This window comes from Peromyscus leucopus, chromosome 6, assembly GCF_004664715.2.
Source record: "Peromyscus leucopus breed LL Stock chromosome 6, UCI_PerLeu_2.1, whole genome shotgun sequence".
NCBI lineage: Eukaryota > Metazoa > Chordata > Mammalia > Rodentia > Cricetidae > Peromyscus > Peromyscus leucopus.
In genome coordinates this window covers 74,762,194-74,789,934 of record NC_051068.1, presented here as the reverse complement: position 1 = coordinate 74,789,934, position 27,741 = coordinate 74,762,194, and the positions used below count along the sequence as shown (strand labels likewise).

At 38.0% G+C, this 27,741-nt stretch overlaps 1 protein-coding gene across 1 annotated transcript in view; it reads left to right on the top strand.

Moving 5' to 3' along the window:
- Positions 1-27,741, top strand: part of Man1a2 (mannosidase alpha class 1A member 2) — a 128,311-nt gene that overhangs the window by 81,076 nt on the left and 19,494 nt on the right. Inside the window, exons 8-10 of the mRNA XM_028877291.2 lie at positions 3,791-3,884; positions 18,216-18,331; positions 21,751-21,970. Of these exons, the coding sequence (XP_028733124.1) occupies positions 3,791-3,884; positions 18,216-18,331; positions 21,751-21,970 (430 nt within the window). The remainder of the gene's footprint in view (positions 1-3,790; positions 3,885-18,215; positions 18,332-21,750; positions 21,971-27,741) is intronic.

Here is a 27,741-nt window from a genome sequence, read left to right as displayed (position 1 = left end):
ATTTAAAAAGTTTAATAATTGCAAAGGAAAAGAGAAAATATTGCTTATTCATAGAGTATATGATTATTCTACTGGATATTTTAAGAAGTCTTGGGGAGTATTTTGGAGGTTGTTTTTTTGTTGTTGTTTTGTTTTCTGAGAGGGTTTTCTTTTTCATTTCCTTTTTGGTGAAGTGGATCTTTGCCCAGGGTCTTTCACATGCTGACTGTTGACTCTACTACTGAGCTATACCTAGGTGTTAGGACTCTGACTATTTAAATAAAAATTACTACTGTGAATGCAAAACTCTGCTCTCACATCAAAAGGTGTAAGAGATGTTTATTCTAGAGCCAAATATGAACAGCCTTAGCCCCTGGGAACACAGATTCAGGTTATTGCTATTTCAGCATAGTAACAGTTTCGGGAACACAGATTCAGGTTATTGCTGTTTCAACATAGTAACAGTTTCATGAAAAATTTTTTTAAAGATTTATTTATTTGTTTGTTTGTTTATTATGTATACAGTATTCTGTCTGCATGTATGCCTGCAAGTCAGAAGAAGACACCAGATCTCATTACAGATAGTTGTGAGCCACCATGTGATTGCTGGGAGTTGAACTCAGGTCCTCTGGAAGAGCAGTCAGTGCTTTTAACCTCTGAGCCATTTCTCCAGCCCCTTATATTATTCTTTCCTTCCTTCCTTCTTCCCTCCCTTCCTTCCTTCATTTTTTTTTTTTCTTCTGAGACAGAGTTTCTCTGTGTAGCTTTGCATCTTTCCTGGATCTCACTCTGTAGACCAGGCTGGCCTCGAACTCACAGAGATCCGCCTGGCTCTGCCTGCTGAGTGCTGGGATTAAAGGCCTATGCCACCACCGCCTGGGAGTTTTGTGAAGTTTTTATAATAAAAGAACACATTAAAATCATAAGTGAAGATTCCTGTTAAAATATATCAGTGGGAACATCAGGTATATGAATTACAGCAAAATGGAGAGATATCTTTCTCAGGTGCTGGTTGATAGCACTCTTAGCCTTCGGACTGGTAGAAGCCAGAGGTCTGTCATGACATTTCAAGAGGACCTAGTAGTCACAAGGATGTTAGGTTTCACACAGAGGTAGGTAAGGAATAGCTATTAAGAAGGCTAAATATTCTCCCAGATAGTTTAGTTCTGAACCCAAAACATTCCAAATACTTTGGAACTCTTTAATGGTGGTATTTTAAGCAGTTAAACGTCCTTATAGAGTCTTTAACATGGATGTAACTATTTCTTTTTCTTCTTTAAGTTCACACTGAAAACAAACATTTAATTGGGGGGGACTATAAAATATAAAATATATCAGTGTAGACTTAAAATCCTTGTGTCTGTCCATATCAGCTGCAAAGGGTGAGAAAGTGTCATTTTACAAAGATGCCTTACGTGGTAGGAACAAAACTGTTTAGCACAAATTTAAAATCTGTGGAGGCAAGTTCATAGTGAGGACAGGGTGGCAGACTGATGGTGAGTGCTTTTCAGACTAGAAGGAAGCAGTGTGCTAAGCAGCTAGAAAGGATGCTCACAACAGTCCCCCAGTGCCAGCTTCAGTGAGGGAGAAGTGACAGGTGTGTCTGTGGCAGACAGTGCCAGCCTCCAGCCTCAGTTGGCCAGGGAGAAGCAGCAACAGCCAGGAAGCACACTTACATTTGTGTTCAACTGTTGTGCTCTTTTATGTCAAAACTTTCCTGTGAGTAGTTGAGTCAGGAAAACAGATGAGAGTCAGTGTAGTGGTGTAGACCTGTAATCTGGGCATTCATAAAACTAAAGCAAATAAATCTGTTTATGCCAGTGTGGACCCCATGCTGAGTTTAAGAGTTCACCCCCTCCCCCCCAAAAGGGAGGGAGTTGATGAATGACGATGAACAATTCATCTAAAAGGCATAAGTACAGAATTTATAGAGTTTTATCAGAACAAAATGGAAGGGCCATGGAATATGACAAACACCAGGGGAAAAAAAAATCAAAATCTGACCAAATATCACTTTAGAAAAGCATGGCTTCCCCTCATGCCCCAATTTTTGTAGAATAAGAATATAAACTGAGATCAAATGCTAATAGAGTAAGATGTGATATCAGCACCAGAGCAGAAGAAAACATTACTACCAAAGAGAAGACCAAAGAGGAAGCAACAGGGAAAGATGGGGCTTGAAATGTAGAAGGGAGGACTTAGAAGACAGACTGAGGAATGCTGTTAGAGGTACTAAAATCAGTGTACAGAGAAACACAGAATTCAGTGTTGTACATCATTTCAGATGTCAAAAAGCCAAGTTTCTCATCTTTCCTAATGCCATTTGGAAGTGTATAAAAGTGGTGTGTAGAGTTATTCACATTGCACTTGTGCATGATGGTGGCTTTGCATATGAAAGAATTTAGAAATATAGGTAGCATTCTTGAGCCTCTTGGCACCATGCCAAAACTCAGCCAAAAGAACATGATGAGAATGGCTGTGGTAAACCTATTGATGTGCTCAAGTTCAGAAAGCTAAAGTATATATGCATGCCAGTGAGAAAGAATGTATTCCAAGTCACTTACACCATCCAGGTCATCAGTCATATGTAAGGCAGCATGGATACGCTACCTACTCAAAATCTGAGTGACAAAATTTTAGGTATAAATAACTTTTCAGAAAAGTAAGACTACAAGAACTATGGGGCTGGAGAGATGGCTCAGAGGTTAAGAGCACTGGCTGCTCTTCCAGAGGTCCTGAGTTCAATTCCAGCACCCACATGGTAGCTCACAACCATCTACAATGAGATCTGATGCACTCTTCTGGCATACAGGCATACATGCAGACAGAACATTACGTAATAAATCTTTAAAAAAAAAAAAAAAGAACTAGAATCCATTTCCTCTGTACTTCCTGGTCTCCACATCTGAGATCTAATAAGATCTGACCATCCTGCAGACAGAGTGAAGGCGGTCTTTGGGGACATCATCAGCCTCTGAATGTAGTGATTCTTTTTCCTCCCTGAACCTCAGGGAGATATTTAAGGATTTAGGGAAATATTTTATTGAGAAGGTATTTAAATCTCAGCAGCTTGATTTTTACTTCATTATTTATTAAATTCAAATTAATTCTTTTCATAGAAAGTTTTGATTCCATTTCTATGAAGTTATTTTATTTAATTTTTAAAAATTATTTATTTCTTCTATTTTAATACATGCAGTGTGGTGATACATTGTGTGCCCTAATAAAGCTTGCTGGGGCTTAGCGGACAAATCAGCCACTATATTAAACATAGAGGTCAGGCAGTGGTGGCACACACCTTTAATCCCAGCACTAGGAAGGAAGGAAGATGGCAGGGCACAGAAAGGTGTGAGTAAACAGGAAGTCTCTCTCTTGAGGCTGAGGATTTCATAGAGGTAAGAACATGGCTGGCTTGTTCTGTTTTCTGATCTTTCAGCTTTCACCCCAATATCTGGCTCCAGATTATTTTTATTAATAAGATCATTTAGCAGTTTGTGTTACAATACAGGGATATATCTAGAAAATCTGTCTGATGTTTCTGATGGTCAAGTCTGTATAATAAATAGACTGAGAATTTAAAATATTTCGTGAACTTTATTATTTTGTTACATTTATTATTGTTTGATTTTTAATAATAATATAATCCTCTAATAAAACTAATGAATCATTTAAGAAATAGAAGCCCTCCTGACCACCACATATGATAAGGTAGAAAGTGGGTGTAGGTTCCAAGTGATCGACAAACCACAGAGCATAGGCTAATAGAAAGTCTTTATGATCTTAATTACATTCTTAATTTCATTTTGATTAGGTCATGCACATTCGGAAACTACTCCAGAAAATGGAACGCCCAAATGGTCTTTATCCAAACTATTTAAACCCAAGAACAGGGCGCTGGGGTCAGTGTAAGTACTTCTAGTGCAACTGTTGATGTGCTAAAAAGGTTGTTTGAAAAGTCTTTGCTTGGTGTGGTGAAAGGTGCACCTTGTGGAATTAAAACCCCCAGTCGAGGCCTGACCCTAACAGTGGTCTACTAATGCTGCTTCCATCCATTAGTTTCTGATCTTTTAAAGCTACTTAAGTTGATTTTATTTGTGAAAAAGAAGCATTGGTAAGGTGTCTCACAAGATTATTTTCTGTTACATATCTGTAAGTACTTTGCTGAAATATGTTATGAAGGATAATACATAGTAATTAATCATATCTTTTAAATAAGAGATAAGTATTTTATATGAGTAGTTCAGAATAGACATTAACTGTATAAATTATTGGAAAAGAGGACAGTTGCCATGGACAGACTATATTTAGTCATTCATTTAAGAAACGGTATCACACATCTGTTATTTACTAGGTTCTTGTATGAGACTAAAGATAGTAAAAGAATTAGGGTTTGATCTGATTTGGGGGAGTTCCCAAGCTAGCAGATAAGTAGAAACACTTAAAGTGGTTGGACTATAATGAGATAAATGTAATAAAAGAAGTGTACTAGTTAATATGAAACTAGTAGAAATGATTGCTCTCCTAATGGAAAAATGTTTTGTTGCAGAGATTAATAGTATCAGGGCTTTAGAATTCATCTTTGAAGGTTTTGAGTCTCAAACAATAAATGTTCATGTGGAAATGTTGAACTTAAAATTTTAGGAATTAAGTTTTTTATAAATGCAATTCTCTCTCTCTTTTTTTTTTAAAGATTTATTTATTATGTATACAATATTTTGCTTCCATGTAACCTTGCACGCCAGAAGAGGGCACCAGATCTCATTATAGATGGTTGTGAGCCACCATGTGGGTGTTGGGAACCGATCTCAGGACCTCTGGAAGAGCAGCCAGTGCTCTTAACCTCTGAGCCATCTCTCCAGCCCCGCAATTCTCTTTTTAAAAGCAAAAAAAAAAAAAAAACTAAACTAAATACAAGTAACAGCTTTGTCCCTAATAAGTCATGTTTGGGTTATTATTGAAATTAACAATAGTGTAATGAAGTAGTGAATGAGAGACGAAGGTAACGAACATTTAATTTTAAGTATTGGGAGCACTGCTAGCTCTGCCCGTGAGAGCCGTGTGAGTCTGAATACTGGAGATGAAGGGGTTTGCCGGGGTTGTCCTGCAGGCTTCTTCTCAGGAAATCGCTTATAGACCCCAGTCATGTATTTTCTCCTCTCCTTTCTCTAAGAGCTAATACTCATACTGATATTTTTGAAGAAGCAAAACATTTTGAGAGCTGCATTTATAAAACAAAATGTAGTTTTCTTATGCTATAGATGAGTGACTAGGTTGGATGCCTACTTAGTAATTTCAGTGAATCAGATTGTAGAATTTACTCCCTTAAAGTATTAATTAAGATTTGGAACTTCTAATACTGTGGGAAAATTGTGCTCAGTTTCTCCAGTATCTCATGGCAGTATATATTTTATATAGTATAACTATTTCAATGTCTATGATGAAAAACATAAACTAAATAATCGTTGCCAGAAGCATAAGATGTCAGTTTAACCATATATAAAGGTTATCTACATTTCATAACAATTAAAAGGCAAATTTTATAATACAATGAACATATTTGGGAAATTATTTTCATATACTTTCTATATGATGACCTCTTATAAGATCATAAAAAATAGATGATCACTCAAAGAATGCTGAGGTAAAAAAACTTAATTCAGAAAAGAAAACATAGGTAATCAATGAGCCAATATTGTTCATTTCTAAAGGTGTGAAAATAAGTGCTTGGAGACTGCTTGCGGGGACATTTCTTTCAGTGTAGACTCCTGCTGCTGTACTAATATTTGTAAAGGCAGTCTCTGGAGACCTCTACCCAGATACCGGTATCTTCCCATTTCACTGTGCCCACGATTTCAGTGTAGACTCCTGCTGCTGTACTAATATTTGTAAAGGCAGTCTCTGGAGACCTCTACCCAGATACCGATATCTTCCATTTCACTGTGCCCACGATTTCAGTGTAGACTCCTAATGCTATACTAATATTTGTAAAGGCAGTCACTGGAGACCTCCACCCAGATACCGGTATCTTCCCATTTCACTGTGCCCACGATTTCAGTGTAGACTCCTGCTGCTGTACTAATATTTGTAAAGGCAGTGGCAGGAAATGGACATAATCCAAGTGTCTTAATAGTGAATGAATAAACAAAATATGGTCTAAGCATACAGTGATTTTAAAAAAAGGAATGATACATGCTACAATATATGTGAGACCTTTGAAAACAATATGCTAAATGAACAGAGACATCCACACTACACACCCCCACATATATCATATATCATATCATAACATATATCGTGTCAACATATATATGTAGTTGCACTTATGTCAGTACTCAGATTCGTGGAGATAGAGTGTGGGCTAGAGGCGAGCAGAGGCTTCGGGGAAAGAGAAATGGCACTCGATTACATCTGTAACCCAACAGTCCAGGAGCAGAGACAGGAGGGCTGTGAGTTTCAGCTAGCCTGAGATACAGAGTGAGTTTTAGTACAGCCTGAGCTTTATGTGAAACACTGTCTCAAAACCAAACCAAATTGAAACCAAAGGAAAGACAAGAGAAAGAACAACTTGCTGACGGGTCCAGGCCCTTATTTTATATTTTTGCAGGGAGTAGGGGGAGTGGCAGAAAGGTCTCTGAGAACCAGAGACTTCTGCCTGCTTACAAGCTGGGGTAGTTATAGGGCAGATGCAAGGGTTGGAAGTTGCTTTTTTTGGTGTGCAGTTGGCTGTTGCTGGTGGTAACCAGTGAGCAGTCAGTTAAAGGTTAGGTGATCAGTAAGCATTTCTCATGCCTGGCCATTACCAGGTCCATAGAGAGGGAAGTCAAGAATCTAGAGACAGGTTATGTTACACCTAATTACTATATTCCTTAGTTACTGGAATTGTCACAGTTCAACCAAATGAAGTTTTACAGAACAGCTCAGCCCTGGCTAACACAAATGAACAAAACAGTGGATAAAGAGAGTGACGAGTTGTTTGCACACGGTTTCAGTCTGTGGTAATGAAAAGTCTCAGGAACGGCAGTGATCAAGTCACCCATTGAACGCAGCCAGTTCGCTGACTAGCACACTTCACAGTGGTGCCAGTGGCACCGTTCGTGTTAGCATAGTCACCACAATAAAAGTCCCGATCAAAAAGGAGAACTCATCTGTCGCTGTTTTTCTCCACAAAATACATTGAAATTACTTTGTAATATATTCATCATCAGCAGTTATTAATTTTGAGAATGCTAGAGAAAGTGCTATTCACTGGGTGTTTTGGCAGACAGATTTAAAACCTTAGCAAACTGGCTTCATATTCCATTAGCAGCTGCAGTCCCTACTAAATTGTCTTATTTGTTCTTTTTTGTGTTTTTGTATATTTTATATCAGCTCTGGAACGTATCAAATTCCATAATTATCTTTGAGCAGTATACATCTGTCATATCTATAAATAGGCTGCAAAACAAACATTTAATTGAACTGAAAGTTAACCATTCAGCTTTGGCTAACTGTATTATAATTAGAGTGATGATGATGTCTGATATGCACATAGCAATCAGAGAGTAATTGCTAGTAATTACCTTCAGGATAAGGACTTGGCAACAGACTTCAAAGAATATCGCAAGGAACCTCAATTTGAAGGCAAATCATTGGTTCCTTCCCTTTTTACTTCAGTCTCTCATTTTTAAGTACAGTGATTAGCCTATGCCATTTAATGATTTAAAGTGAAACCAGTCTAGGAAGCCAGCCACTACCAGTTCATTAAGTTTTCTATTACTAACTTTAAGATTGTGGAAAGACAGTAATAGGTATAGTGTTTGGAGTTACAGTACAAACTCTGGTTTTCCTGCTTCAAAGTTTAAATAAAGGGTTGAACTTCTGTGCCTCTGCTATTTCTCCTGGTGAGTTCTTTAGTCTGAAGCTCATGTGGGTCATATTTGTGAGGCACTGTATTTGAAAAGGCTTCACACTAGCTTGTAGTCTAGAAGTCTGTTTGGAGCTGCTTTTAGAAAGAGCTTCTGTTAGAAACATCCCCTCAGACTGCTTGACCTGCTGAGGTGGATGAGTGAGCAACTGGTCTACTTTAAAATGCATCCTCACTTTCCGGTTATCAGAAGAATTTTGGAACGCATGGCTCATCAGATCTGACACATAGACAGTCCCAAGTCAGTGGTTCAAGTAGAGAAGCTAGACTGTCAAGTGATGTTATAGTTTCAAATATTAAGTAGACCTTGGATCTCTAGCTTCTGCAGTTTTTCCCCAGGCCAGGTGCCTGGGAGAGCTTGAGTGGACCTGCAAGAAGACTGAGACCAAGTCCCATGAATTAAGTAACTTGTTACATCAGTAAACCCTAACAGGAGTGCATAGATAGAAAAACACATTTCCTGACCCGTAGAGCTAAAGAAAGTCTGGCACCTTCTTCCTTCTGTTTCATTTCCTTTAATCCTATTTGTGAGTTGTTGGTTTTTTCCCCTGCTTGGCAATCCTTTCTTATATCTATACCAAATCTAGAAAATGGCACATGACACCAAAGTGTAAAACCCTTTAAAAACAAAAGTATTACTTTAAAACAGTTACTGGGGCTGGAGAAATAAATGGCTTAGTAGTTAAGAGTACTAGATGCTCATCCAGAGGGCCTGGGTTCATTTCCCAGCAACCTCATGGATGCTCACATCCATTTGTAACTCAAGTGCCAGGAGATCTAACACCTTTTGGTCTCTGTGGGAACTGCATGCATGTGGTTCACAGACACACATGCAGACAAACACCCATACACATACAATTTTAAAAATGAAAAACAACACATCCTCTCACTGTCTGACATGATGTTGGGGCTTATTTGCCTATCACTTTACCATTAATAAATCTTTCCTGAGACGGGTGGTAGTGCTGCTTGCCTTTAATCCCAGCACTCAGGAGGCAGAGGCAGGCAGATCTCTGTGAGTTCGAGGCCAGCCTGGGCTACAGAGTGAGTTCCAGGAAAGGCGCAAAGCTACACAGAGAAACCCTGTCTTGAAAAACAAACAAACAAACACACACTAAATAAATAAATACATAAATCTTTTCTGGTGACAAACACTAGCTCTTAAGGATACTCCTTTGTAACTTTGTACTATGGTACATTACCATTCCATAGTGTTCTTTTTCACCAAAATGTTCTTTTCTTGCACTTTGTCCTTGGCACCTTTCTTTGACCACCTGAGTTCAGTCCCTAGAACTCAACATGAAAGGAGAGAACCAACTCCTGAAGCTTGTCTTCAGTCATATGTTTGTACCATACCCTCACCCCCACACTGATAATGATAATCATAAATAAACTTGACAAAAAAAAGGTACATTCTGTTTTGAACTGTTAAGTACACTCTCCAGATGTATGATGTCTTAGAAAAATTTGGAATTTCATCACAATGGTCATAGTTACTGGAAATCTCTGTTCTATAAATGCAGTAGCCACTTTGTGGACCTCATCTGTGAATCCATCAACATCTGTTTCTGTTCTTGAAACACTTGCTTTCTAGGACATTCTTTTTCTCTCCTTTTAGTCTCACTTAGCAGTACTGTCTATGGATTTTCCCTTTATCCCTGGTTTTCTTTGCCTTCTTCCCAGTGCTATGGTGTGAAATGCCATCTACATTCTGACGGGTGTATGACACTATTTCTGGGGAGTTGGGAGATACTGTCCCTTGTTGGGAGATAGGGAACCAAGGACAGACTAAAGTAAGGGTACCATCAACTTGGTGAACTTGGTGAATCAATGAATTTTATTGTGGTTACTTAGAGAAAAATGGGTGAGGGAGCAAAAATGACTCAAAGACTGCTGCACCACCAAAACCTACCCCAGCGTGGTAAGAGCTCATGAATACTGGGAGCTTCAAGTGTATTTCATAACTTGTAGGCAGCTCAACAGCTTGGAAACTTTTTCTTTGAGGCAACACAAGTGGTCTGAGCCTCTTCGAGACATCTCTATTCCTCCAGGTAGCTTGGGGGAATCTCTGTTTCTTCTAGGTGGTCTAGTCTGAACCTCGTCTAGGAAGTTCACCTTGTCTGTGAGTGTCTCTCAGCAGTCTTAATGCTTATATATGCTTGGAGAATGAGGGAGCTAATGAAGCTGGTCAGTTTCAGGGACTTCCTGAAGTCTCTGAGTTGTTTACTTCCTGGGCTTATTAAGGAGCTTTCCTATCGGATGAAATGTTTCACCTCCTCTTAGAATATCCTATGTTTTAAACTAGCTCCCTCCAAAATAAGACAGTTTTCTTTGGGAGGAAATTGCCACTTAATACTGACAAAACTCAGGTTTAGAGTGCTAATCTTCTATTATCTTGGCCTCCGGTTCTATTGGACTTCTTTATTGAAATATCCAATAGATACCTCAAGTACATGTGAGTATCAGCAACCCAATTCTTTATAGTTCTTGATATTACCTGGTATCTCTCTAGTTCTTTCAGTTTCAGTTAATGGCTTTTCTATTCTTGCTTATGCCATAAATCTTAGTGCTATTTTTTTCAATTCATTGTTTCACACCCAACCTCCAGTTCTTCAGCAAATTCTTTTCTGTTTACTCTTGAAATAGACCTGGAATCTAGATACTGCTTACCCTGAGCTGAGCTAATCTCGAATCTAGGTACTGCTTACCGTGAGCTGAGCTACTCTTGAATCTAGGTACTGCTTACCCTAAACTGAGGTACTCTCTCCTGTTTATATTTTTGTGACAGTGCTTTTTATGGATTAGTTACAATATATCCTTTTAAAGGCTCCTGTGTTAAAGGCTTGGTTGCCAGCAAATGGGCTTATGTGAAGAGAGTAGATCCCAAGGGCTGTGACCAAGCCTATTGATAAAGCCCTTGTGTAGACACAATACAGTGGCATTATTGAGAAGTGGAGGGAAGTAGGCACAGAACTTAATTGAAGGGAGGAGATCACTGCAGGCATTTCTGGAAAGATCTCCCCTGTCTCTGGTCCCATCTCCTCCTTCTGACTGCCATGAGGTCAGCAGTAGGGTTCAACTACAGGCTTCCTGCCCTGGTAGTCTCTCCCCACAGTGCAGAAACAGTAGAGTCAGTGACCATGAACTGGAACCTCTAACACTGCGAAAATAAATCTTCCTTCTAAGCTGTTTCTACAAGTATTTGTAATAGTGATGATAAACTAACAACAGCTCCTAATCGGTCTTCCTGGGACTGCCTTCAGTCTATTTTAATATAGGAACCAGTCATTTTTTAATTTATAAATTGTGCTACATTGTATGACTCTCCGGTGACTTTACATTTTACTATCCAGAGTGTAAGCTGAAGTCCCATGAGGCTTCTTTGATCTCTCTCCTATTAACTTTTTGTGCTCCACCTTCATTGACAACTTCCCTTGGTTCTTGAGTCTAGCAAGCAAGTTTTTATCACAGAGCCATTATTCCTACCACTTGTGCTTAGACCAGTCTTCCCAGGGATACTCAGATGGCTCACCCTCTCACCTTCTACGGAATTTTTTATTTACCTTAGAGATAAGAGTCTTCCCTGCTTGAGTCATCTAAAATTTTTACTGTAGCCTGACTACCAGATCCATGGGTTGTACACTCCTTTGCTCCTGGATAATTCCTGAGAACACAGAATCTGAGCAGAATAGCTAGATTTGACTCATGTCTGCTACATTCTAGCTTTGTGACGTGATTACTTAACTACTTTGCATCTGAGTTTTCCTCCTCTGTACAAAGTGGACAATAGCAGTGTAATATACTTTATGATATTATTGTAAGGATGAATTGGCTTATTATGTATAAAGTGCTTGAAATAGTACCTGATACATAGTGGTCCTTACTGTTTGCTCGTTTATCTTGCTTATTTCTCAACTCTCAACAGAATACAAGATCTGTGAAGGCAGAGTGTTTTGTCAGTTTTGTTCCCTGCTTAGCCCTAGTGCCTAGAACAGGGCCTGGCACATTGAGGCCATTCAAGAAATGTATAGTGAAAGAGTGAAGCAAAGTTTTAGTGATTACCCCACTTGATCTTTTGTACATTTTAAAATCATGATCATTCCTCAGCATTCAAACTTGCCTCTCTCATGTTTGCCTAATGAGAGAGAACTAATGTTCATAGTTCTGAACAGTCTATGCTGATTCATTGATTGATCTGCAAGCCTACATCGATTAATGAGGTAAATACTATTTTTCTTTCCCTGTCTGTTGATGGAGAAAATAAAGTACAGAGAAAATCAAGCCATTTGCACAAGGTAATACAGGTAGTGAGCACAGAGCAAAGCCGGGGTTAGCATAGCAGACTGGCAGTAGAGAGCATGCTCTTACCCCTGCTCTGTGCATGCCACCTCCCAGGGCCTTACACTATGCCTCCTTTTTCACTTGTGCTTGCTGATCTGCAGTATCTGCTGTGACCCGCTTCCCTGTCCCCTATTCTTTAAATGTTCATATTATCTCCTAAGTAGCAGTGTCTGTTAACATGCATGTCCGATTTTTACACATTGTGTAAACTTGTACCACCCAGTTTACCTTTTCTCTGGATTTCCTGTTTATCTGAATGCTTTTTTGTCCGCTCCATTTACATATGTAACTAGCACCCCCAAATTCAACAGGCCAGTTGTAATACCTTTCCCTTTAAGCTGTTCTCCAGCAGTCCCAGCTTCAGTGAGGAGTATCATTTGTCACTTTTCTGCAATTGGAAAGTTGGCATCACCCAGCATTTTCCTCTTTCAGAAGTGTCATAGTCAAGGAAAGTGATTAAATTATTTTAAGAAGTTAATAGTAAGTATCAAATGCTAAGAGGCAGATACAATTGAAGGGTAAAAGTTACAAATCAAAGCGCAGAGCCCTCATGAGAAAGAAGCTGAAGTGGTCAGCGTTCAGAGCCAGAGGATTATTGTAGAGAACAGGTACTTCATCCTCACTAAGAGGATCAAAGGGAAAAGGAAGAGTGCAGAAAAGTGAAGGACTTGTTTTCTGCATCCTCTTGCCTTCAGCTTTCTGAACAATGGGGGACTTAGAGTTCAGAAATCTTTAGGTCACTAATCAAGAACACTAATCAAGTAGTCATGAAGAAGATGATAGGCAGAGGCAGGCGGATCTCTGTGAGTTCTAGGACAGCCAAGGCTACACAAAGAAACCCTGTCTCAAAAACAAAACAAACAAAAAGGTGATTTGCAACAATGAGGTTTTCTTCGATGGTAGCTGTTGTGAGTTCTAACAGTAGAGGAGACAGCTATGTTGATCTAGAGTTGGCATGTCATTGGCTACAAGAGAGGAGCAGCGGAGCAGCATTTGTAAATGTTTGGACAGGAGGCGTTCCCTGTTACTTCTTCCCTGTTGGCCTCTGCTTTGTAGGAGCTCCACGAATAAGAGAATGAATATTTGTGGATGCTTGTCCTCTTGTCTGCCCTGTTTCCATTCACAGTTAGCCAAGTGCTGCTGAAGGCCCGTGGCAGTTTAGGTCAGTCACCATAAATGTGTGATGTCCAGTTCCCACTAGATCACTCCTGGTCAGCTGTTACTTTGATAGTTTACTCCCTATTTTCTGTTCTCCTCTAGGTTTCCTGTATGGTCCTCCCACCAACCCTCTCTTTCGACTGTTTTCAACTTGGTTGACAATTTTATTTTAGGTGTATTTTTAGTACCAGAGTTTTCAGTATGAAAATCTTAACATTCTAAAATCTAAGCTAAAACAAACTTGTTGGGTTTCTACTAATTCTAAATATTATTTTTGTTTCTTTTTTGTTTGTTTGTTTGTTTTGTTTTGTTTTGTTTTTTGAGACAAGGTTTCTCTGTGTAGCTTTGGCACCTTTCCTAGAACTCACTCTGTAGCCCTGGCTAGCCTCGAGCTGGCAGAGATCTGCCTGCTTCTGCCTCCTGAGTTCTGGGATTAAAGGTGTGAGCCACCACCACCCTGCTTCTTATTTTTGTTTCTTTGCTTAAAATCTGCTTTATTAAATTATAATTAGCATGTAACAACTGTTAGAAAATGTTAATGGCACATCTGAAACATCACACTTAGGAAAGCCATCACAACAATCAAAATATCCATTGCCTCTGAAAAGTCTTCTCGTGTTCTTTGGGCTCCCTTTCTCACGGTCCTCTCCTCACCCTCCTCAGGAAGGCGGCACTCATCTGCTCTGCGTGTGCTTGTGTTTTCTATAGCCACATTCAGTTTAGTTTATTTCAGTTTAGTTAGTGTCTCCTAAATGACTCCTGTTAAATACCTTTTTATATGACATTTAGTATGTATTGAAGATCTTTGGTACATTTTCTGAAAGAATTTCTTGTCTACTGCTTATTTTTTTAAGTGGGTTGTTAATTTTTTAATTGTTGAATTTTCTGATTTCATTATCTGTCCCAGCTACAAAGCCTTTGTGAGAAATCGTCTTAAAAAGGCCTTTCCCAGTTTGTGGCTTGTGTTTTCATTCTCAGTAGCGCTGGAGAGTAAAATATTTGAAAGTCTGTTTTTTAATAACAGATCAAAGTTCATTTTGTGCCTGTAGATATCCAAATAAGGTAGCACCTTTTGTTGAAAAGGCTCCTTCTTTACTCAGTACCTTACCCCTTGGTTAAAGCCAGTGTCTGTATAGTTAGGGGTTGGGTTTGGAGTCTGTCCTGCTGTATTGCTCTGATTATGTATCCCTATGACAATAACTTGCTGTTTGAATACTGTAGGTTTATTATATGTCTTGAAATCAAGCGCGCTGACCCTCTGATTTTTTTGTTGTTTTTTAAAGTTTTTGTTTGCTTTTTCCTAGCCTTTACTTAACTCACTCGTTGACTTTGCAGTGCTGGAGATTGGGCCTAGGTCCTTGCATATGCTAAGCACACACTTGCTGAGCCCTGCCATTACCCTCCTGTGGTCCTTTGAGAATCATCTTGTCCAGGGTTTGTTGAGTCTGTAGATCACTAGTCAATATTCTAATCCATTAAGGAGGTATTTTTGACTTGACTTTTATTTAGTTTATAGTTTAATACAAATACTTTGTAATTTGGGGGGCATAGGTCTTTGATGTGTTTCACCACAAATGCATCATTTTAGGTCTCAAACCCAGGACAAAGGGCTGAGGTGCCTATTTAATGTATCACAGCAGACTGGGTAGCCAGGTTCTCCCTGCACCCCTCCCTCACAGGGTCCAGCTCAGTCTGGTCATGTTCACTCTGGACTCTCCAGATGTAACACTGTTTCTGTGCTTATAACTAAACAGTCCCCAGAGGCCTGGCAGTCTCTGTCCCATTGTGTGGGCCCGTTGTGACTCTTCTTTTCTACTCTTTCATTTCCATATTGTTTCAATATTTATAGTATCAGACTGTTACAGCTTTTTTTTTTTTTTTGGCTTTTGTAATTATAAAATGTTAATGTTAGGTTTTGTTTGTTTCTTTTTTAAGCAAAAGGTGTAATTCACCCTGTAAGTCCACCATCATTTGGCCACCATAGAATTCTTTTTTTTTTTTTTTTTTTTTCCTTTGGTTTTTCGAGACAGCGTTTCTCTGCGTAGCTTTGCGCCTTTCCTAGAGCTCACTTGGTAGCCCAGGCTGGCCTCGAACTCACGGAGATCCGCCTGGTTCTGCCTCCCGAGTGCTGGGATTAAAGGTGTGCGCCACCACCGCCCGGCTAACCATAGAATTCTTAAATGTAGACATATTCTATATTGTAACCTGTTAGAAATGTAGTTATAAATGTATTAAGTCTGAAATTGAGTGAGGTATCATATTATAGTCCTGTCTTCTCTAGCTGTCTTCTATGATGCTCAGTTAACTTTAAGAGACTCAAGCAAAGGAACTTTCCTTTACATACTTAGGTAGAAAACAAGAGAATAGTTCTTAGCAGCATTAAGTTAACAGATCTTAGTTAAAGGTGATAGACATTTTATATTCAAGAACTTAGAAAATGTGGTGACAGAGGTCAGAGAAGTGGTTCTCTTTAGGGAATGAGTATTGACTGAAGGCCATGTGAAATCTGTTAGGGTGCTGGAAATGTTCTGTATTTATAGCTGTGTGATTTTAGTGGTATACATTGTATTAATAATTCATCAACACATTTGCTTGTGATTTCAGGAAAAGTAGTGACGTAAAACGGTGTTTAAGGGATAGGTGAACTATAGGAACAGTCAGTGTATTGCCTATGGTGTGAATAATAGCCCTTCCGCTCCTTTGTTTTCTACAGCAGAAGCTGATTTTGAGTTATATGAAGTTACATGTGCTCAGGTAGTATATTTATACATCTGAAGTTAAAACTTAAGGCCTTTGCCCCAGAGATCAATCACTGTTAGCAATTCTGTTTGAAGACTTTGTACCCTAACATTTCTTAATACATAATTTTTAGCAATGTCAGACTATAAATATTATTCTGAGCCTGTTTCCCTTTCTACACTTAGCAATGTAAAAATAGATACCCTTCAATGTGAGATTACAGACACCCTGGGTTCTTTTTAATTATCATGTAGTGTACTGTACTATATTTATATTCAATTTATTTATTAACTTCCCTAGATATTTCAGGCTATGTTTAACTTTTTACAAATGGAAACAATTCTATAATGGATATTTTTATACCTGTATTTGCGTTTTTCAGGTAATGTTATAGAGTAATTCCAGAACTAGGGTCATATATTAAATGTTGGTATCTACCTCCAGTCCCAACAATTATGAATTTTATTGTCAGCATTGCATAGTATGTCTTTTAAAATGCTTGAGGACCAGTGAGGATATAGCACAGTGGTAGAATGCTTACCCTGCATATACTAGGCCCTGGGTTCAATCCTTCGCACCATGAATGGATGGATAGATGGATAAATGGATGGATGATTCTCTCTCCTCCTCTTTCCACCCCTCCCACTCCATTTCTCTTTGTCACTCATTCACTTACTCACTTGGGCTGTCAAGATGGCTCAGCAGGAAAAGGTGCTTGCTTGCCAGGAAGCCTGAAGATGAATTTTGAGTCCTAGGACCCACTTGGTGCAAGGAGAGAATGATCCCGTACACATACGCTGTGATATATATATATGTATGTATGTATATATATATATATATATGCCCATTTATATACACAAATAAATAAATGTAATAAAAATATAAAAATATTCTTGGGGACATGCTAGATAGTAGTGGAATCTTGTTATTTTACTTGACTTTTCTCTGGTCACTGGAGTTGAGTTTGTTTTCTGAAGTAATGACTGAGTCTTGCTTCCTTTGTTAATTTTTGGGTCCTTCTTTTGTTTGCCTTTTTTCCCCAGAGGTCTTTGCTTAGGGCATTACCATTTTTGCTGTTATATATGCTACAAATACATTTTATTCTGTTTGTCTTTCACACTGACTTGTCTGAAATTTAGTTTGTGTCATAGGAAATTAAAACTTTTTTCTTTATGACTCCTTCATTTTGTATTTAAGAACATCTGCCTAGGAAAACCAGAAGTATTCTTTATATTCTTTTCTGATTTACTTACAGTTTTATATTGCTAATAGTCCACAGGTATATTCTGTAATCTAAAAAGATAAATTCTAACATGCCATTTCCTGCAACCGAATTGCAAGTTTTCCTCATAAGCCGCTGAATAGCGTCCTCATCTTCCTGTGGTAGTACTGTCTGGTTGGTTGAAAGGTTTATACAGGTGGGGTGTTTTTCTTTATGTACAGAGACAATGGGAATTTTGTGATTAAAATCCCACAAAATACAGTCAAACTTGTGGAAAGTGAGGTATGGCGGTGTGTTTGCCTGGGTGCTCTGGTTTAAAAGTATAAGTGATAAGTAATAGTATACCTATGAAAAAGCAATGTGTACTAATATGTGATAAGTATTAATTAAGGACAGAACTCAAAGCTAAGTATATTAGGAAAATATATTACAAAGTGAATCTTGCTTTCCAAACAGGACTTACCACTAGACATTGTTGTATAGAGATGTTTAGGAGTGAGTACCTTTTGTTTAGTAGCAAATAGAAGTGTCACTTAATGATGGCTGTGTATTTAAAGCCACTATTGTATAAAAGATAGTTATTTTACTTCTGCAAAAGTCTGGGTGAACAACAGTGTACAAATTATGTAATTTAAGAAAAAGACTCATCAATGTAAAATACCACATGCAGAGGAGAGAAGATTTCCTAGAAAATGAGACATATGTATAGGGAAGCCTAATGTACTTCTGCTTGACTAAGTAGAATGTGTTGAAAGTAGGCATGCTGCTATGATTATTAATCTGTTAAATGGTCTTTATTATTTAAAAATATCATTTTAATTGTTTTTATCTTCTCTTTCCCCTATCCATATCCTCTTTTCCCTTTTGCTACAGATCACACATCAGTTGGTGGTCTGGGAGATAGCTTTTATGAGTACTTACTGAAAGCATGGCTGATGTCAGATAAAACAGACCATGAGGCAAGACGGATGTATGATGATGCTGTTGAGGTGACTATTGTTTGACTCTTTTCTTATAGTGAATATATGTGTTGAGTATTAGATGGTGACTAGACAAATCAACCATTTTAGTATAGGCATCTAGGATAGATGTGGAATATACATAAACATGTTCATTTGCCATAGTTTGTTAGTATTTTAATAAAACATCCTTACTTTAACTCTTCTTATTTATGACATTTTAAAGAAAATTGAGTTTAGTGAGTATATATAAAACATTGTTTTAATTACAGTTGGTTAATTTCTACAGAGATTGGTAAAACTATTGACTTCATCCTTATCCATATACTTGAATGACTGTATTTTTGGAAAGTTGTGACATTTACCATGTATTAAACCATTTTTCTTTATATTTTTTTTCTTATATTCTTAACCTAAAATGTATTTTCACCTTTCTTGTCAAAAGAAAAAGAAAAATATTTTTATATATTATATATGTATATATCTTGTATTTTATATAAAAGGAAAATATTTTTAATTGTCACTTTAAAAATAGTTTTTGTTTATATATATATATTGTGATAGGTGTGACTGTTTTGAAAGTTAATCTTAGAACTTGAAATTATTTTCCATTACATATATCATATACTACATATACACAACTTTATATATTTGTTTTCTCCATCCTGTTTTTATTGGTTTTTAAGTTTAGAATAAGTTCTTACTATTTCTTAAATAATAATTCATCAAATTTCATTGCAAAATGTCATCTCGGCTATACAGTTTTTGCACGTGGTTATCTTCAGCAAATACTCCTGTTAAGAGACAGTATTTTGAATTGTAAAATAACATTGAGTTCATAGAAGAAATAGGATTGGCTGAGTGTTTTATATGTCACTTCGGAGACATTCTGTTTAAAAATCTATTCCCATCCTGCTCTCCTCTTCACTACAGAGTCCTATAATCCTAATTTCTTTATCTTAATGTTGTTGAAGGTTTTAGATCAAATTTACATTCAGTCTCTTATTTTTTAAGCTAGTGTATGAAATATACATTTTAAAAGCCCTTTGGCAGCCAGGCAGCTATGGTAATACTAGTGAAGATGTGTAAAAGTAATATTAAAATTATCCCTAACTGCCATTCAAGCGCTGGCATTTCCTGTAAGACACTGTTGTATTCTCTAGAAAGAAAAGTGCAGGAAAGTAGCTCTCAGGCACCCAAAGGCAGTTAAGGATGTAAAGCCCTGCTTCACTCACCCTTCTTTAGTCCTAGTAAAGTGGCTCTCAGGCACCCAAAGGCAGTTAAGGGTGTAAAGCCCTGCTTCACTCGCCCTTCTTTAGTCCTAGTAAGTTTTTGAGCATGTTTAGCTGTCTTACAGCATAGTAAGGTTTGTGTTGTAAAGGCCAGAGATGACAAAAACAGGCTAAGCATTGTGCAAAAAGTTAAAACCCCAGTACTCAGGAGGAGGCAGAGGCAGGCAGATGTCTGTGAGTTTGAGGCTAGCCTGTGCTTCATAGTAAGACTATGTCTCAAAAACAAACAAATAAAAAACAAAAAAAAATATAGACAATTCTTTAGGCAGTTATTATGTGTGTTGAAGCCATGTTAATATCACTTACCTGTAAGGATGAGAAACTTAGCCTCTCTATTCAAAAGACTTTAATCTTTTAAATATATATATATTTCAGAGTATCATGGTTAAAAAAATAACAAAAATCTTACAATCTGGTGGTCATCCCTATCATTTGATTATCAGCCACTTATCATTGCCTTTCTCAGATCTAATTATCTAAGAGCACCATCACTTATAAAATTGTTTATTGAGTGCATGGCACATTATAACAGACCTTTTAGAACATAAGATGATGAAGGCATAATCCCTACAATTCTGTAAAACACACATTGTCATTACAGAAAATAGAAAGTGTGTTTTTCCAGAGCTGGATATTATTGAACATGTCAGATAACAACCCATTATCAAAATGTGAAGTAATCCTTGAAGAAGTACATACCTTATTTCAGAAAGAAAAGCATGGCCCTTCTCAACAGTCTAAGGACACAGTCCAGAGGAGCAAAGCTCATAAAAACAAAACAAAACAAACAAACAAACAACCCTCATCATTAAAATGAAATGTGATTGTTATGCTCTACTTTTTCTTATATGTAAGTTTAGTGTAAAATATTTCCTTTGCTATCCCCATTATCTTTAGTAAAACTGACTTTAGAAAAAGAAGAGTAGCCTGTTTCTGATGTCATCTCCTTTTATCCATGACAAAACATCCAAAACAAATTGCCTTGCTTTGAGAAACCAGTTTACTAAGAAATTAAGGAATGTATATATCAAGTTTCAACTAGTTTTGAAAGCCTTACCATGTGTAAAGTATATTATGCTTTTTTAAATTAATTTGCTAAGTGACATAGTTACATGAAAAATTAAGAACAATTTTAACTACTTACCCAAACCTTATTTTATGCTTTTTTGGGGTGGGGGGAAGGTGGGGTGTTCGAGACAGTGTTTCTCAGTGTAACAGCCCTGGCTGTCTTGGAACTAGCTCTGTAGACCAGGCTGGCCCTGAACTCAGAGAGATCCGCCTGCCTCTGCCTCTGCCTCCCAAGTACTAGGATTAAAGGCTTACACCACAACTGCCTGGGCAACTTATTTTATCTTAACTTATTGAATCTTCTGTTCAGTTTTTCTTGTTTGGAATAGAAAATGAATTGGTAGAACCTTTTGGATTATAATTTATTAAGGTGATCTCAGTCTATTAAGTATTATGACTCATTTAGCTCAAGAAGATGAGCTGTATGGTAATAGCATGCAGAAAAGCACTCAAAGGCCATGCCTCCTCTCCTGTTTTGCTTATAATAGTGAATAGGATGTTAGTTCCAGGTTATATATACACTTTGATAACTCATTAAAATTTTACTTACCAATTAGGTTTCCAGTTTGTGAAAGCGACTACTTTGTAAAGTATCATAATGCCAAGGTTGTTGGGCTGGTCAAAAGTCTAGACGTTGTTCAGACACTCAGAGTTTGTGCTCTAGTTTCATTGTTGTTGTGGTGACATTACCCTACCAAAAAATAACATGGGGAGGAGAAGATTTATGGGACTTATAATCCCATGTTACATCCTTTATTGTGTCAGGGTAGGAACCTAAAGCATCACTCCTACCACCAAGAGCAGAGAGCACCCTTTCTCCCTGGCGCCTGTGTGCTTTTGCTCAGCCAGCTCCCTTCTCTCTTACACAGTCCAGGGCCAGCCGTGAAAGGGTACTTCTGCCATATTGAGAATGGGGTCTTCCCACCTCATTTGACAACCAGACAACCCCCATAGACTAGACGTGGCCGCAGACCAACCTGGGCAATTCCTTGTTAAGACTATCCCTCTTGGTGATTCTAGGCTGTCAAGTTGACAGCTGACACTAAGCAGAACAGTTTGTGTGTAAAATTGTTTATCTTTTTCTTGAAGGCTATAGAAAAACATCTTATTAAGAAATCCCGAGGAGGTCTTGTCTTCATTGGAGAATGGAAGAACGGACACTTGGAAAGGAAGATGGGGCATTTAGCCTGCTTTGCTGGGGGAATGTTTGCACTTGGAGCAGATGGTTCCAGAAAGGACAAAGCTGGTCACTATTTAGAACTAGGGGCGGAAATTGCACGAACATGTCATGAGTCATATGACAGAACTGGTAAGAATGTTAGTGAGAGACTTAGTCTAAAATGACCTCAGTTAAATGTGTTTCCAGAAATTAGAAGGAAAGTGTGTATTTGTACTGTTCACTTCAGAATACTGCACACTAAAATAGCAAATCATTTTTCTCAGTTTTTATTTTAATTCTAGAAATAGGTTTCCAATATCTTTCTTAAAACTTCTGAATTCTGGGGAGATTTTTGTTTGTTCTCTAATATTTAGAAAACAATTGTTGTAAACACAAAAGGTAGAATATTTGTATGGAGTAATGTCACTTATTTTTTAGTAAAAATCCAAAATTGTTAGTTTATATCACTGTGCCTGTACCCTTGAGAAAATAAAAGGAACCAAAAGAGAATAGTTATTACCTCCAAAGTGTAGTTGTTATCTGGCTATCAGACAGATTGTCTTTTACTTAATTCACCAGTAAGTTTTGTATGTTTGCTTAAGAAAATCCTCTGGCGTTGCCTTGGGAAAATATATCATGTTTTCTGACTCTGTGTTTTAGAGGTCGAGATGGTGTTTATTGTTGACAAGAATTGGTTCAAAGCACAGATAAGTGCATGCATTTACAGATTGCCATTCGGCATCGCTAGAAGGGCTCCCTGCCGTGCAGTAAGGAAAGGGGGCTGCCCTGGGGTGGACCTGCGGTTTAGCTTGGCTTTACAAACAGGTTTTTCTGTGTGAAATAATTAACGACCTGGAGTCCTACAAACTTGGAATTTCTATTTGTGGTTTCAGAAGTTGAATTGTTGCTTTTCTACATTAACTGAATTTCTGTTTCAGGGTTAATTTGTCATTAAGTACTGTGACACAAATATAATTGGCTTGAAATTTGTCCTCGTTCATAAATCTATTGAGTTATTTTTATATAGTAAGGAATTGGATTTAAGGTGAAATTGACCCTTCAATTCTATCATTGTCCAAACTTGTGGTTTTACTTATTTAAAAATGTAGCTCAAAAGAATATTAACATGTTATTTCAGTGTGGTTGAATGTTGGTATTAGGACAAGGTTAGTGATCTGATTGACAAACAAAATTATCACAGTGTTAATTATCACAGAGTATGAATTATACACTTAAAATGTAGTTGACAGCTGAGTAAAATTCCATTGTGCATCTATGCTACATTTTTATTTCCCCTTCAGCTGTTGGTAGATATCTAGGCTACTTCCATTTCCTTAGGATTGTGAGGAGGACACCGGTGACCGTGGATGTATAAATACCCTGGAGTACGATAGAGTCCTTTTGGTATAACAGGAGGAGTAGAGGGCCTCATTCAGTAGTTCTGCTTTTAGTGTTTTGAGGAAGCACCTGTTAGTTAGTGGTTAGTGGTTAGTTTTAATTACCAGTTTGATACAATCTAGATTCATTGGGAGAGAAAGTCTTAATGAAGACTTGTCTAGATTAGGTTTGCCTATAGGCATGGCTTTGGAAGATTGTCTTGATATGCCATGACTTATTCTAAAAGTGGGCAGCACCCTTCTCTGGATTTGAATTCTGGATTGTATAAAAGGAGAAAGCCAGCTGGACACAAGCATACATCCATTGATTTGTTATATTCCAGTTCTGACTGGTGTTAGTGTCCTTGAATCACTCCAAAGACCACCATGCAGTCAGCAAGTGTTTATTTCTTGAGAGAGAAAAAAAAAATTCCAGCATGCAAGGGTCTACCATTCATACAGGGTCGTCATTCATGGTGACCCTGGGAGAAGTGCATAAGCTCCTTTTAACCATAGCAAAGAAGATTTTAGGGAGGGGAGGCTAGTCTAGGGGTTGATGGGTGGGTTTAAAGAAAAAGTTTACGGGTTGTTGTAGGATTGGTTAGTAGCTCTAGTGGTTAGGGACTTTGTAGCAGCAGGGTCGGGGAAGCTATCTTTAGCTATCATTAGCTAGCAGAAGGCTGTGAGGTGTTTGCTAATTGGTTACCCCTGGGCTGTGGTTTTTCCAAGAACGGCCTGTCCAGTTCTAGTAAACTGAAACTGAGGCCTGGTTTCTGACAGGCCATTAGGAGCCTGTCGTGGCATTTGTTTGGCTCTCTCAATTTCATGTAATATGACTAACTGCTTTAGGTTCCTGCTGCCTTGACTTCCCCACTGTGATGAACTATGACATGGAATTCTGAGCTCTAAAACCTTTCCTAAATTGTATTCATTAGGGTGTTTGATCACAGGAAATGAAACAAAGACATCTCCATACTGATTTCCATAGTGACGTTGCTAATTTAGATTTCCACCAGCAGTATTAAGGGATTAAGAGTTCCACTTCTCCAAATCCTCTTCCTTCCTTCCTTCCTTCCTTCCTTCCTTCCTTCCTTCCTTCCTTCCTTCCTTCCTTCCTTCCTTCCTTCCTTCCTTCCTTCCTTCTTCCTTCCTTCTTTCTTTCCTCCCTCCTCCTCCCTTTGTTTATTTTTGAGATTGGCATTTAATTACATTTCTCCCTTCCCTTTCCTCCATCCAGACCCTCTTATACCCTTCCCAACTCCTTCAATTTCATGGCCTCTTTTTTTTTAATCAATTGTTAATTCATACACATATGTATATTATACATATATATTCCTAAATATAACTTGTTCAGTCAATATAATGTTACTTGTTTTTAGGGCTGACTGGCACCGGACAACCAGTAGGTGTACTATTCCCTGAGGAAGGTCACCTTTCCTGCTCCCAGCTTTCCTCTCTTGTCTATGATTCTTTGTGTAGGGTTGAGGCCTCATAGGCTTTTCCCCATCCACTTGGGCATGTCTATTGGTGTCAAACTTGTCCAGCTCTTGTTTGGGCAGTCAGGTTTATAAGACTTGACAGGTATAGCTTCTCACATTACTAGGAGACACAGTCTCACTGCAAACTCCCTGATCCTCTGGCCTTACAGACTTCTGCCCTCTCTTTTTCAGTGTTCCCTGAGCCTTAGGTTTGGGATTGTTTTGTAGATGTATCCATTGGGACTGGGCTCCATGACTGCCTTTAGATTGGCTGTGATTTTCTGTAGTGGTCTCTGTTTATTGCAAAGAGAAGTTTCCTTGATGAGGGGTGAAGACTACACTTACCTGTGGGTATGAGGACAAATGTTTAGATTGTTGTTAGGGATTATACTGGTTTAGTAAATTAGTGGTTGTAGATTTTCCTGCAGTAAAATGATTTCAATAGCACCAAGTGGTTAGCCAGGTTTCCAGCACCAGGGGATAGCTGGGGAACAGGTGGTATTGAGGGGTGGGTCACACTATCCTGTGCCACTTGTGACATGGATGTGGGAAGGAGGCTACTGAGAGTGGGAAAGTACAAGGTGGGGGATGCAAAAGTGGGGGAGGGTAGGGAGGAAAGTGTGGGAGAGAAACAACAAAAGCAAATTTTGTTTGAAAATGCCATAATGTGTAGCTGGAAGATTTTCTGTGTCCTGGCATGCTGGTGGTCAGGACAAATCTCTCCCACTTGTGTCCCCCAAGTAAACACACAGAGGCTTACATTAATTATAACTGCATTGGCCATGGCTCAAGCTTTTAGCTAGCTAGCTCTGTAACTTAAATTAGCCTATAACTATTAATGTATGTATTGCCGCATGATCCATGGCTTTACCTGCATCCCATTACATGTTGCTCCTTGGGCGGCTCGCTGGCATCTCTCTTTGCCTTCTTCCTGTCTCTCTCTCTGAATTTCCCGCCTACCTCTAAGCTGTTTTGCCATAGGCCAAACAGCTTTATTTATCAGCCAATCAGAGCAACACATATTCACAGTGTACAGAAAGACATTCCCCCATCAATAATGGAATACAATATTTTTATGAACTAATAAAAATATAGAAAGTGAAACTGTTACTGAGACATTGAGGACTAGCATAGATATTTGTTGATGGGCAATTGGGCTTTCGTCATGAAGATTATGGCTATAAATGGTAGATCTAAAACACGAAATGTATAGTAACAAATATACTAAAAATAAGGCATGTCCTAGTTCTAGAACTACTTATTCCATTAAACAGGGAGCACCTTCTATGCTGGGTACTATGCTACATATGTGCAGGTTAAATAAAGATATAGCCTCTGCCTCTGAGACACTCATGGAATTCCAGGGAACTTCCAAGAGCCCTTGGATTCTTGTTTCTGTTAGCACTGTTGAGCAGTCTCCTATTTTGTTGTCAGTTTTCTGTAGCAAGTAGACCTGTGACCCTCTTTGTCATGGTTCCCCCAAAAGCTTACTGCTTGATTGGTGCTTTGTACTTTTATATCTTTGGCTGATTTTAATTGTCTTTATTCTCAACTTAGATCTTTGGATTAGAAAGTACAGCCCTGGTTTATCCTATATTCTCAGCTGATTATTCTATACTCTGCTGCATTTTCTTATGACTCATTATAAGTTTTTGGTGACCATATTTTAAAAATTACATCCCTTCCAGTAATTATTTCTGCTAATTCATAATGTATTCATTGCCTTGGGAGTTGATTTCACTTTGATTAATTGTTGGAATTAGGATTAAAATTAACTCAAAATTGAAACATCTTCATGTATTTCACCATGTGGTGAACATAGCCAGTTACAGTATTTAGCTGGGTTATGGGAAGCATCACTGAACCTGTTCATGGGATGAGTACAGCCTTACCAGTGGTTTAAGCATGATGTACACATGGGACATTTACATTGATGGCTGATGGGTACATTGTTTCAGTTTGTTCTAAACATGATTTGGGAGGATTGCCCTTATTCATTCGTAACACTTTACAGGAAAAATCTATTCTTGTTCTTGCATGTTTGTGTGAAGTTATACATGACCACTAATCAAAATAATTTTCAGTGAGAAGCTCACAATGTTAATTCCTTACAGCAATTTCTATTCTAGTTCTGTTTTGTCATTATAATTATGGAAGTTATTAGCTAATGTAATCTTCAGGTTAACCTTTAAAATCTTCATCTGATCACCTCTTAGGACTAACAGATTTAAAGTTAGCCTACAAAATAACAGCTTTCATTATGTCATTTTTGCATTTTTGTTTCAGTAAATTCTCCCCCACATATTCTCTTCTGCCTCTACTAGTCTCCTTCCCACTTAGGTATTTCATAGTTATTACCCTCCCTATTAGATCTACATAAATACACATGTATCTTTATTGTATGTCTGTCTATCTAGCTGTATCTGTACAGAAACAGATATAAATTCAAAGCTGGGATCTGCACATCAGAGAGAATATGTGTGGTATTTATCTTTCTGAGTCTGGGATTCCTCACTGATACAGTAATTTTCAGATCCATCTATTTTCCTGAGAATTTCATTTTTCTTTAGAGGAAAGAAAAAACACACAAGAAACTAAACCAGTTAACCTGCCCTTGGTTACTTTCATGGTTACTTTCATCTCAGTGCTTATGATGTTGGACTTTTAAAAAATACTTGATGATGGTTTGTTTAGTCTTGACAGTCTCATCATATTACCAAGGATGGCCTTGAATTCAGAGTCTGTGCCATATAGTACCAGAAGTTACTAGCAAGAATAGTCAGACAAGAAAGAGAAATGAAACACATGCAGGTTGGAAAGGAAGAAGAAAATTCTCCTGATTTCCACATGGCATGATTATTTGTGTAGGAAACCCTAATGAGAACTGCAGGTGCACACACACAAAACCCTGTTGGAAAGAATGAATTAATTCAGTGCAATGACAGGATACAGATCAGTGTGCAAAACTCAGTTGCATTTATTTACACTAATCACAGTCTGTTGGAGGGAGAAATAGGAAAAGAACCCTGTTTGTGATAACATCAAAATGATAAAAATGGGAGCTAGA